The sequence below is a fragment of the Pelobates fuscus genome, chromosome 1 (genome assembly GCF_036172605.1).
Source record: "Pelobates fuscus isolate aPelFus1 chromosome 1, aPelFus1.pri, whole genome shotgun sequence".
NCBI classification, from domain to species: domain Eukaryota; kingdom Metazoa; phylum Chordata; class Amphibia; order Anura; family Pelobatidae; genus Pelobates; species Pelobates fuscus.
Genome location: NC_086317.1, coordinates 455,030,662 through 455,042,839, shown reverse-complemented (window position 1 = coordinate 455,042,839; position 12,178 = coordinate 455,030,662). Strand labels below are relative to the sequence as shown.

Sequence of the window (12,178 nt, the reverse complement as noted above, 5' to 3'; positions counted from 1 at the left end):
GTGTGGGGGGGTGCTGGGTGTGTGGGGGGGTGCTGGGTGTGTGTGGGGGGGTGCTGGGTGTGTGTGGGGGGGTGCTGTGTGGGGGGGTGCTGTGTGTGGGGGGGTGCTGTGTGTGGGGGGGTGCTGTGTGTGGGGGGGTGCTGTGTGTGGGGGGGTGCTGTGTGTGTGGGGGGGTGCTGTGTGTTTGGGGGGTGCTGTGTGTTTGGGGGGGTGCTGTGTGTGTTTGGGGGGGGTGCAGTGTGTGTTTGGGGGGGTGCAGTGTGTGTTTGGGGGGGTGCAGTGTGTGTTTGGGGGGGTGCAGTGTGTGTTTGGGGGGGTGCAGTGTGTGTTTGGGGGGGTGCTGTGTGTGTGTGTGGGACGGGTGTTGTGCTGTGTGTGGGGTAGGGGTGCTGTGTGTGTGAGAGGGGTGCTGTATGTGTGTGAGAGGGGTGCTGTGCTGTGGGGGGTAAGGGGTACTGTGTGGGGGGTAGGGATACTGTGTGTGGGGGTAGGGGTGCTGTGGGGGGGTAGGGGTACTGTGTGTGGGGGTAGGGGTGCTGTGTTTGGTGGTAGGGGTGCTGTGTGTGGGGGGTAGGGGTGCTGTGTGTGGGGGGTAGGGGTGCTGTGTGTGGGGGGTAGGGGTGCTGTGTGTGGGGGGTAGGGGTGCTGTGTGTGGGTAGGGGTACTGTGTGTGGGGGAGTAGGGTTACTTCTGGGGGGTAGGGGTACTGTGTGTGGGGGAGTAGGGTTACTTCTGGGGGGTAGGGGTACTTCTGGGGGGGTAGGGGTGCTTCTGGGGGGTAGGGGTGCTGCTGGGGGGTGGGGTGGTGCTGTGGTGGGTAGGGTACTGTCGTGGGTAGGGGTGGTGCTGGGGGGGTAGGGTGCTGTGGTGGGTAGGGGTGGTGCTGTGGGGGGTAGGGGTGGTGCTGTGGCGGGTAGGGGTGGTGCTGTGGCGGGTAGGGGTGGTGCTGTGGCGGGTAGGGGTGGTGCTGTGGCGGGTAGGGGTGGTGCTGTGGCGGGTAGGGGTGGTGCTGTGGGGGGTAGGGGTGGTGCTGTGGAGGGTAGGGGTGGTGCTGTGGGGGGTAGGGTGCTGCTGGGGGGGTGGGGTGGTGCTGTGGTGGGTAGGGTGCTGTGGTGGGTAGGGGTGGTGCTGGGGTGGTGCTGTGGTGGGTAGGGTGCTGTGGTGGGTAGGGGTGGTGCTGGGGTGGTGCTGTGGTGGGTAGGGGAGGTGCTGGGGGGGTAAGGGTACTTCTGGGGGGTAGGGGTGGTGTGTTAGTATCCCACCCCCCTCCTTCTTACCTTCAATGAAGTGTGGGGGGGGGGGGGGGACACAGCCATCCCTGGTGGTCCGGTGGTGGTAAGTACTGCAGGGGGAGGGATCTGTGTAGCAGCTCCCCTGTCCTCCCGCGCGATGCTGTGTGGAGCGTTGCCATGGTAACGCTCGGCAACGCTCCACACAGCATCGCGCGGGAGGACAGGGGAGCTGCTACACAGATCCCTCCCCCTGCCTCCCGACCCGGAAGCAGAATAGGCGCCTGCCGTTTCGGGCAGGCAGGCGCCTATTCTGCAGTGATGGCGGACCTGTGGCCGCGTGCCCACAGAGAGGGCTCGGCGTGCCACCTGTGGCACGCGTGCCATAGGTTCGCCATCACTGTTCTATGGGATCACTTTGTAGCAAGCACTGTAATCACGCTTTCCTCTAAGTTTCCAAAGGCTCAACATACAGTGCTGCCATAAAATGCTTACAGAGAACCAAGGTTGCCTTACAGATGTCAGCCAACTGAGTAAAGTGTTGGCCCAAACACCATGACCACTTCAGTGACGAAGTGGTGGCAGCGCAAGAACCCTGCATGTGAAGTGTTTCAGTATAAAATGCTGCACATACTTAAATATTTTATGATGCTGACCGAGGTAAAACTTACCACCCCAGAAAGAGAGCCACCCAGAAAGAGAATTCAGTGTTCATTCTGTGCATAACTCTTGCACTTTGGTTCATTCATGGCTGATAGATGATTTATGAACAGCAGGATATGTATTCCCTTTCTGCAACTCTGTAGAAGCCAGATGACATTCCAGGAGGCTCTTTGCCAGGTATTAGGCAAACTATTGCAAAACAGTTTGCCTTCTTACCAGGAACAGCACCAGATTAGTTGTGGCTTCACAATCATTACAGCGGGCTATAGCGCTTCTGATGTTTGGAGTAACCCTTCAATATGATGGATGTGTGTGTTACAATGGATAGAGGCTAGGGCTCTGGCAATTTTCTACAATACAGGGGCATTCACAGTTGAGTAGTTTTTACACATTAATATGTGTAAGATAAAAAAAGAATTGATTAAAAATGAATAATACAATTTAACTCTCTTACGATTTAAAAAAATGTTATGGTAAATCCCACCCAGGGATGCCATGTTAAAAGGGCACTCTAGACAGCATAACCACGGCAGCCCTCTGTAGTGCTTATGGTGCTAGGATGGTCCCCCAGTTATTAGTTGAACTGTTTTCAAACAGATTGACACTTACCTGGGTCTCCCAAGAAACTCCAGTGCTATTTCCATTTCCAATATAACTATAGCAAAAATTCCTCTTCCGTAGTAGTTATTTCAATTTTATCCTTATTTGGGTAAAATTCATTGGCTCAGATCGTGAGATTATGCTCTCAACCAATAAATTCTGTCCAAACACATGTGGATATGAAATTATCTATTTAAGAAGAGCAGATGGGACCAGAGGCACTTACTGTGCCAACTGCTTACTGTTAGATGGCACCAAGGCACCATAACCACAACAGAGAGATATAGCGATAAAGGAACCCACACAGCTCTTCTAACACAAAGTGAGAAACAATGTATTATTTCACAAAGATTTATCCATTTTACATAATTTAATTGCTAGTTTGTCTACTATTATTTTAAGGTAAAACAGATAGTCTATAAGTGTTCTGCATTCCATATTCATTTAAGAAAGACGCAAGCTAAAATAGCTCAGTTGGGAGAGGGTTAGAGTGAAGATCTAAAGGTCCCTGGTTCAATCCTGGGTTTTGGCATTGGTTGTAATGTCCCATGATTCATTTTGTATATGAAGTATATGCGTACCCATGTCTTTAACAATTTCTCCCGGTAGCAGTAGCAATTCCTCCATCTTGGCGGATCAGTTTATTCTATTAAAAATAAACCATATTACAGTGTAAGTACAATGCATGATTGCTTTGCAAGACCGTTCACATTTCACTTAAAATCAATAACCTGTGAAATACTAATCCGGTACAAATAAGAAAGAACAGCCAGATAAAAGAATTACAATGACAAATTTCATCTCCACGAGCCACAAGTGACTGCATTACAAATATCCCCTTACCGGTAATAACAAACACAGAAAGATAAAGAAATATGGCTTAATATGTGACGGGGTCTCCAGAGGACGAAGTTACTCAGCCTCTTTTACTGGCAAGCATTTGTAACTTCTGGGAAAGTGACTAAGTGCCACAAATACTAGAGAATTACGTTTTAGATGTTAGAGGAAAAATAAAGCCAGGCTGTCTGCTTTGTTCTGTTGGTTGCCAATGGCATCCGTAGTAGTTAAAAGGGACACAGGCATGTGATAATATCCATTCAAAGGAAAACTTTTTTTAATTTTTATTACTATTATTATTATTATTATTACTGGGAAAAAAAGACAAGATAACATACCGGTACTTATAATATACCATCTGTGTGTACTATTTTGTAATGCGTACACTGTTAAAAACCTCTTTTGAATGCAAATCGTGGCTTATCAAAGAGATAGAATCGTCAAGAAACTTTTTAACCCCTTAAGGACAGACGACGGATATATTCCGTCATGATTCCCTTTTATTCCAGAAGTTGTGTCATTAAGGGGTTAAAGCATTTGAATTTCTTTGAAATGTATGTTTTGTGTGTATATATATATATATATATATATATATATATATATATATATTTATGACAAACTAGAGACTAACTGCTTATTTTTGGCAAAAGAAACACATTTGACTGGAACAGGAACCATAATTGATGCCTACAGCACTTTATTACACATGGACAAGAACTAAACACCTCAAAATGCATATGGTTCTCAGCAGGATAAACTGTACTTCAGATCTACGAGGACTGAGAAATGGCCACCCCTATAAAACACGGATAAGCCGATCTGAGATAGGCTTTAACTTTATCGGTATTGCAAAAAATATATGCATAGAGACTATATTACATGCTTTCTTTTCAATAATAGTAATTCCTACTGTGATGCCAGAGTAATTAAAATTCTGTACCAACAACCTCTATTATATAGTGACAGAGAGCCATTTTATACAGCACAATGTTGAACTAAATCAAGCTGTGCACGGAAATATGAAGATACTTCTGCAACTGGTACCATCGGTGGGAAATCATTCTTAAATACTTCTTAGTACTGACTATTATTCACACAACAGATGTTGGAAGGATGAGCAGTACAATGTGAGATGCACAATGTCTCCCAAACCTCTTCATGTGCCTCTAGAAGCCACAATACAAAGCATGGCAATAAATAGCAGACAACAATTATCAGTGCTCAATTTATAACCAGGCCCTGATCCAAGCTGAGATAAGTAGAAGTTTGAATCTTTATGTTTGCTGTCGATATTGTTAATACAACATACACGAGATCGCTCACTAGACCAGGAATTGTGGACAATCTACAAGGACACTGGAAATTTTAGACAAAAAAATTATTTTATTTTTTTTAAACTCAGCTTCTTCTTTCCAGATTTTAAACCTTAAAGGGACACTGTAGGCACCCAGACCACTTCATCTAATTGCGATGGAGGGGGGAGGCACTGGGTTCGGTAGTGCCAGGAATACAGCTTTGTATTTCTGGCAATACAGTATCCCTTTAAACTGACTGTCACCTTTGGGGATCACTGCAAGCTTTGCAAATGTCCCAGAAGGGGACATCCCTACTCAGTATGTGGTGACCTTGGGGGCAAGACGAAGTGAGCTACACTTCCCTTAAAGCGACATTGTTATAATTTGCAAATACCTCCACTTGACATTGCAAGTGGCAATATGGAGGCGGCCAGCTCAGGAAGCAGTGTAGGCCGCCCGCTGGCCGCCCCCTTGGGAGAATTAAGGCGGCAAACTGGGGCAGCGCGCAAGGGAGTAGTCTTCCTGCAGCTCCTCTCTGCTCCCTTACGGTGTGCAATGATGCCGGGAGCCGAAATATGACATCATTCCAGCCCCGGCATCACTGCAGAGAGTGCAAGGGAGCAGAGAGGAGTTGCAGGAAGACTCTGTCAATGAGTGTGTATGTCTGTATATCTCTCAGTGTGTGTGTGTATGTCTGTGTGTATATATATATATGGCTGTGTGTGTGTCTGTTTCAAGTACCTGTCCCCCTCCAATCACATGATTGGTGTTTTTACTTACCTTTTTTCCCTACGCCATGCTGGTTTCGCTGTTGCTTGTCCCGCCTTCATAGCTTAGATCTGGGAGGATATTACGCATGTTCTCTATGGGTAACATTCAGCGCCTCAATGTAGAGCACTGACACAGTACTCTAGTGGCCGTCTGAGTGACAATGTAAACACTGCCATTTCTCTGAAATGGCAGCGTTTACATTGAAAAGGCTACAGGGACAGGCTATAGGCACCAGAACAACTACATTATTCTGCAGTGGTTCTGATGACTATAGGGTCCCTTAAAAAACACTGGCACCTAACTTTTTTAGCTGGCTCTTAGATTTCAAACAAATTCGTCAAGCCCTGATTTAATGCATTCTTAGGATACGGTTAAAGGGAAACAGTCGCTACTGTGGAAACTACACCACTGAATAAAGCATCCACAATCACTTGTAACTTATGTTAAACTTCAATTCATATGATTCCACTTTTCATTTAAATATTAAATACATTGCAAGCGACATCATCCAATTCCGACCAGGCACAGCCAGGGCACAAGATGCTAATCAAGATGAGAACAGAAACTGTTTCTGTTTCATCTCTTCCAATATGTTCAATGGCAGAAAAGAAAACATTTCTAATGATGATTTACAGGGCACCAAGATGGAGCCATACAGTTCTAAGCGCACTAAGTACGGTGTGGATTTTCTACATTTATTTTTAAAAAGCTGTCCTGTGATGTTCAGTAATTAAAAACACACTTCTTATTTTCTGTTAACTATTGTTTTTGTTTTTAAAAGAAAAATATCTGAGCTACAATAAATTGTGTATCACGTTTTACTATACATGGTTACTGACGTCAATTTTACCTGACTGAGCATAGTAAGCAACTGTTGACTGGTGCTTGGAATAAAGATACAGCTGGCAAGAAAAAACAAAACTCAATTTGCTTCAACCCCAACTATTAAAACATATAATTGGATGACAAATAAAGGAAAACTGGTCCATCTTGTCTGACTATTTTCAGTGATTTTGGTTTTGTGCATCCTTACTTGAAACCTCCCACTGTAATTGGTAATTGTTTCTGCCATCTCAGATTGTGAAATTATAGTTCGAAACAAATATTACAACAGATGCTCCGATCGCAGTAATCACCAAAGATTATTTAGTGTTTGTGGTGCAAAGGATCTATTAAATCAATGTTTCCGTTTTTTGTTTTCAATACACGATTTTCCTTTTGATAAAACAGAGACTTCTCAAGCACCCAAACTTACAACACAAAAAAGGATTAACAACATCTGGGACTGCCAAATCACACTTACCAACATAAACATTTGGATGCATAAAAGGGGAAGCAAGCACACGCATAAGATGTCTCAAGTCTAGGGGATAAGGCCTTTGGACTCCTAGTAACTAACACATCTTCTCATCGACAATGAGAGAAAATGACTTGAAATGGAACAGAAGTGGAACAGAGAATGTGTCTAAAGGTATAACGCATACTCTAAGCAACATAATTACAGCCTGAGAAGTGATAATGAAGCCAGGGGTCCTAAGGCTGTCCTATAGTTAAAGCATTAAAACCAATAGGATTTATATTAATCTGTTTGGTGACTGCAGTCCTTCCAATATGCACTGATACGCTTAGAGGGACACTATTGCCAGCCAGACCACTTCAGCTCATTGTATCTGTCCCCGTTAGGGAAACTGTAATGTCTGCATTGCAGTACCAAGAATGCCTCTAGTGGTTGTCTACCAGACAGCCACTAGAGACACTTCTTGAAGTATGACTCCGTGAAATAATGTTGGACTTCCTCTAGCTCTGCATGAGGACGTCGAACAGCGTCACAGAAAACCCTATTGGAAAGTATTGAGGCAATGCTTTCCTATGGGGAAGGCCTAGGGCACTCACTGTGCATGTGCATTAGGTCCCCCCATCAATTAACGTCGGAAGTAGTGGAGCACGATCCAGCGACAAGCAATCTCGGTGCTGGAATCGGATACGTGAATAGAGGTTATTTAACCCTTTACAATGCGGGGAGGGGGTCCACGGGGGCTGAGAAACATGTTAGTGTTAGGAATACATCTTTGTATTCTTAACACCAATGTTTTCCTTTATAGAGAGGTTTACACTTCTGTATTAGCATACCAACTTTGGGCATTGTACGTGTCAGCCTACAGAACGTGATGTACTTTTGTTTATAAGCTATTTGAAAATGTAATAAACTGTGACCATTCAGGGAGGACGTGATTGCCCTAAAGGTTTCTATTCTTTCATTTTCTTCTGAAGACACCCAAGAAGGTAACAATTATTTACTACTGGAACTGGCAAAATGTTCCGGAGTGTATCTGTGGAAACTTCTCACACTTGTCATTTATGCTTCTGGAAAAAAATAAATAAATACATAAATTCTTGCTATTTAAAACAGTGCAGCATAACAAATTATACAGTAAATGAGTTTACTCAAATGGACCAGTAGTGAACATACATACACTACAACAAGCATGCTAAACTCGTGGCCCTCAAGGGACATCTTTGCGGCCCGGCGAGCCACGAGTGCATGCTTACTGTTAAAGCAGAGTAGGCACCTGCTTTCCCCACATTGCAGGTGCCTACACTGCTCCCTCGCACGCGCCGTCTGTAGTGAAGTCGGAATATGACATCATATTCCGGCAACCAGCATCACTAAACCACGCGAGGGAGCAGATAGATGATCCCCACTGGACCCCACATCGGCTCCCAAAGGTAGGGAGCAATAAAGAAAAGTATGTGTAAGTGTGTCTGTCAGTGAGTATGTGTGTGTCTGTCAGTGAGTGTCAGTGAGTGTGTGTGTCTGTCTGTGAGTGAGTGTGTGTCAGTGGGTGTATGTGTGTCGGTCAATGTTGCATTGGTTGCGACTGGACAGTGGAGTACCTGGAGGTGCATGGAGGCACGCAGCGCCTTGTCACATTCCGACGTGACATCAACGTTCTCCACCTTCACAGGGTTTCAAGAAGAAGCGGGAGGATCGGATTTGGCACAGAGTGCAGACGGCGCCATTTGGAGTATACCAGAAGCAGGACTCCGGAGTCACATACTGGCAGCAGCAATGTGAGTGGAGTCTGCCTGTTGGCTAGAGGAAGGTGCTGGGATTTAGTAAGGGGGGTGGAGAGGACTGGGATTTATTATATGGGGGAGTACTGGGATTTAGTATATGGGGAAGGAGGACTAGGATTTAGTAGAGGGGGTGATGTGGTTTAGTAGAGGGGCATGCTGTTTTTTTTTTTTTTATATACTATAATTTTCAAAATAAACCTACGTTTCTATGAAAATTTAAGGTTGTTTTTTTTGCGGGCCACATAAACCTAAACCTTATTTATGTGGCCCGTGCTAGACTTTAATATGCTTGCACTATAACCTCATAGTAAACAATAATTTTTAATAATAAATAATAAATCATTTCCCTACCACACTTATATTATAATAATCTGGTTACGCTGATGACAGAAGTGGAGTTACAAATCAACACAAAGTATGAAACACTAACAACATTATCACCTAAAGAGTGAATAACCTTGAAGTGATTTTTAGGCAAATATAATGGAACTGATAAAATTCAGGTATGCTTTTCGTTCAGTTACATTGACGTAAACATTTATATTCATTTTGAATCCCTGACCATCAACACTCTACTGACACAGAAAATGTCCACATTGATCTTCTGTGTTGCTGCCCTGTGGCCAGAACTGAATCAAGTTAAAGGTGTGATACAGGTTTTAATTTAACTAAATATATATTAAAGGGACACTCCAGTGCCTGACTTACCTAATGTCCCTCTGCGGTGGTTTAGGGTCCGCCCACGCTCCTCCCCCGACGACGTCAGCCAGCGGGGGAGACCTAATGCTTATTCGCGGCAATGCCGCGCACACCCATTAGACTTCCCCATAGGAAAGCATTGAACATGCTTTACAATGGGGATTTTAGCGACGCTGGAGGTCCTCACATAGCGTGAGGACGCCCAGCGACGCTATAGCACAGAAAACCTGTGCTATAGACCAGGAAGTGCCCTCTAGTGGTTGTCTAGTAGACAGCCACTAGAGGAGGAGTTAACCCTGCAAGATAATGATTGCAGTTTATAAAAACTGCAATAATTACACTTGCAGGGTTAAGGGTAGTGGGAGTTGGCACCCAGACCACTCCAATGGGCAGAAGTGGTCTGGGTGCCTGGAGTGTCCCTTTAATATTGGGTTGGCTATAGTCTGATTCCCCTGATGAGGTTGTATGGATGACTTGACAGCTGAAATCATGGTATGCTGTTAATGAAAGTTTCATGATTTGTGATGCAATTTAAAAGGACCACTCTAGGCACCCAGACCACTTCAGCTTAATGAAGTGGTCTGGGTGCCAGGTCCCTCTAGGATTAACCCTTTTTCTTATAAACATAGCAGTTTCAGAGAAACTGCTATGTTTATAATAGGGTTAATCCAGCCTCCAAATCCTCTAGTGGCTGTCTCACTGACAGCCGCTAGAGGCGCTTGCGTGATTCTCACTGTGAAAATCACAGTGAGAGCACGCAAGCGTCCATAGGAAAGCATTGTAAATGCTTTCCTATAAGACCGGCTGAATGCGCGCGCAGCTCTTGCCGCGCATGCGCATTCAGCCGAAAGGGAGGATCGGAGGCGGAGAGGAGAAGGAGAGCTCCCTGCCTGGCGCTGGAATAAAGGTAAGTTTTAACCCTTTACTCTCCCCAGAACCCGGCGGGAGGGGGTCCCTGAGGGTGGGGGCACAAGTATGTTTTCCTGGCACTATAGTGGTCCTTTAAGTGTCTACTGTACCTAAGAAAAAAAGCTTTATATTTTCAAGCAGTTACTAATTGTAAAACTTATTAAAAAAAAACAAAAAAACACAGCTTTAAGTTCATTAATGTAAATGCAATTTCCCAGAACAGAGACAATATAGGCAAGCATAACTGAAAATTCCACAACTACTACTATACAAATAAGTCAATAACACACCAGTGACAGGTGGATACAAACACATACAAAGTAAATATTAGAAAAAAAAAATATTCACATTTCCCACATGATGCATTTTCTCAACAGGGAGTTGAGGCTACATGTTATTTCAGTAATTTACAGAGACACTTTAGTTACCAGAACCACTATAGCTTAATGTGGTGGTTCTGGTATATATAGCCTGTCCCTGCATGCTTTTTAATGTAACACTGTATAGAAACGCCTCTAGTGACAGTCACTCAGACAGGCGCTAAAGGTGCTTCTGGCGTCAGTGCTGCACAACGTGCAGCATCTCCACGCTCTGCATATAAATGCATGGATTCAATGCCTCTCTATGAGGAGATGCTGATTGGCGCACCACTGTGTTTTGTCGCACATGTGCAATAGCCTCCCAATGCTTTTCTATGGTAAAGCATTGGATAGGCTGAGATCATTAAGTATGATACTCTCAGCCAAGGAGGCGGAGTCAGCCGCCGTGAGAGGGGCACGGCGTGGGAGAAAAAGTGAGTAATATTACCTTTTCAAAGCGATGCAAGGGGACCAAAGGTATAAATACTTACATAATAACATTAAAGTTTGCGGGCAGTGTATAAATGATGATAATGATGATGATGATGATGATGATAAAGTATGTTGGCAGTGAATTAATAATAATGATGATGATTAAGTATGCAGGCAGTGTATAATAATAATAATACAGTATGCTATCAGTGTATAATAATAATACAGTATGCCATCAGTGTATAATAATAAAGTATGCTAGCAGTGTATAGAATAATAATAATAACAATAATAAAGTGTGCTAGCAGTGTATAATAATAATAATAATAATAATAATAAAGTGTGCTGGCAGTGTATAATAATAATAATAAAGTATGCTAGCAGTGTATAATAATAATAACAATAATAAAGTGTGCTAGCAGTGTATAATAATAATAATAATAATACAGTGTGGTAGCAGTGTAATAATACAGTGTGGTAGCAGTGTATAATAATAATAATAATAATACCGTGTGGTAGCAGTGTATAATAATAATAATAATAATAAAGTGTGCTGGCAGTGTATAATAATAATAATAATACAGTGTGGTAGCAGTGTATAATAATAATAATAATAATAATAAAGTGTGGTAGCAGTGTATAATAATAATAATAATACAGTGTGGTAGCAGTGTATAATAATAATAATAATAATAATAATAATAATAAAGTGTGCTGGCAGTGAATAATAATAATAATAATAATACAGTGTGGTAGCAGTGTATAATAATAATAATAATACAGTGTGGTAGCAGTGTATAATAATAATAATAAAGTGTGCTGGCAGTGTATTATAATAATAATAATAATACAGTGTGGTAGCAGTGTATAATAATAATAATAATACAGTGTGGTAGCAGTGTATAATAATAATAATAATACAGTGTGGTAGCAGTGTATAATAATAATAATACAGTGTGGTAGCAGTGTATAATAATAATAATAATAATAATAATACAGTGTGGTAGCAGTGTATAATAATAATAAATCCTATATTAATTTGTGCAGTGTCCCCTGTCTCACACTGGGGTGGACACTGCTGATAACTCCATACAGCTGGCTGTTGTAGTGGGTGATGTCCATGGCACTCCAGCAGGGGTGGCACACTTCTCCCATGATGCTCTGCTCCCCGCTCCCCTGACCCTACCGACAGACTGACAGCCAGCCCCTGGCAGTACCCACCCCCACCTCACCCGGCTCGGTCAAGGAGGACGCGGCCACCGGCTTCTCTCCGAGTTCCTCTACGCCAATCCTCGCGAGACGGCGG

General features: G+C 43.5%; 1 protein-coding gene across 1 annotated transcript in view; it reads right to left on the bottom strand.

Moving 5' to 3' along the window:
• Positions 1–12,178, bottom strand: part of MTMR2 (myotubularin related protein 2) — a 38,742-nt gene extending 26,564 nt beyond the window's left edge. The window contains exons 1-2 of the mRNA XM_063430546.1: positions 12,105–12,178; positions 3,074–3,138 (exon numbers count right to left, since the gene is read on the bottom strand). Of these exons, the coding sequence (XP_063286616.1) occupies positions 3,074–3,119 (46 nt within the window). The 5' untranslated portion in view covers positions 3,120–3,138; positions 12,105–12,178. The remainder of the gene's footprint in view (positions 1–3,073; positions 3,139–12,104) is intronic.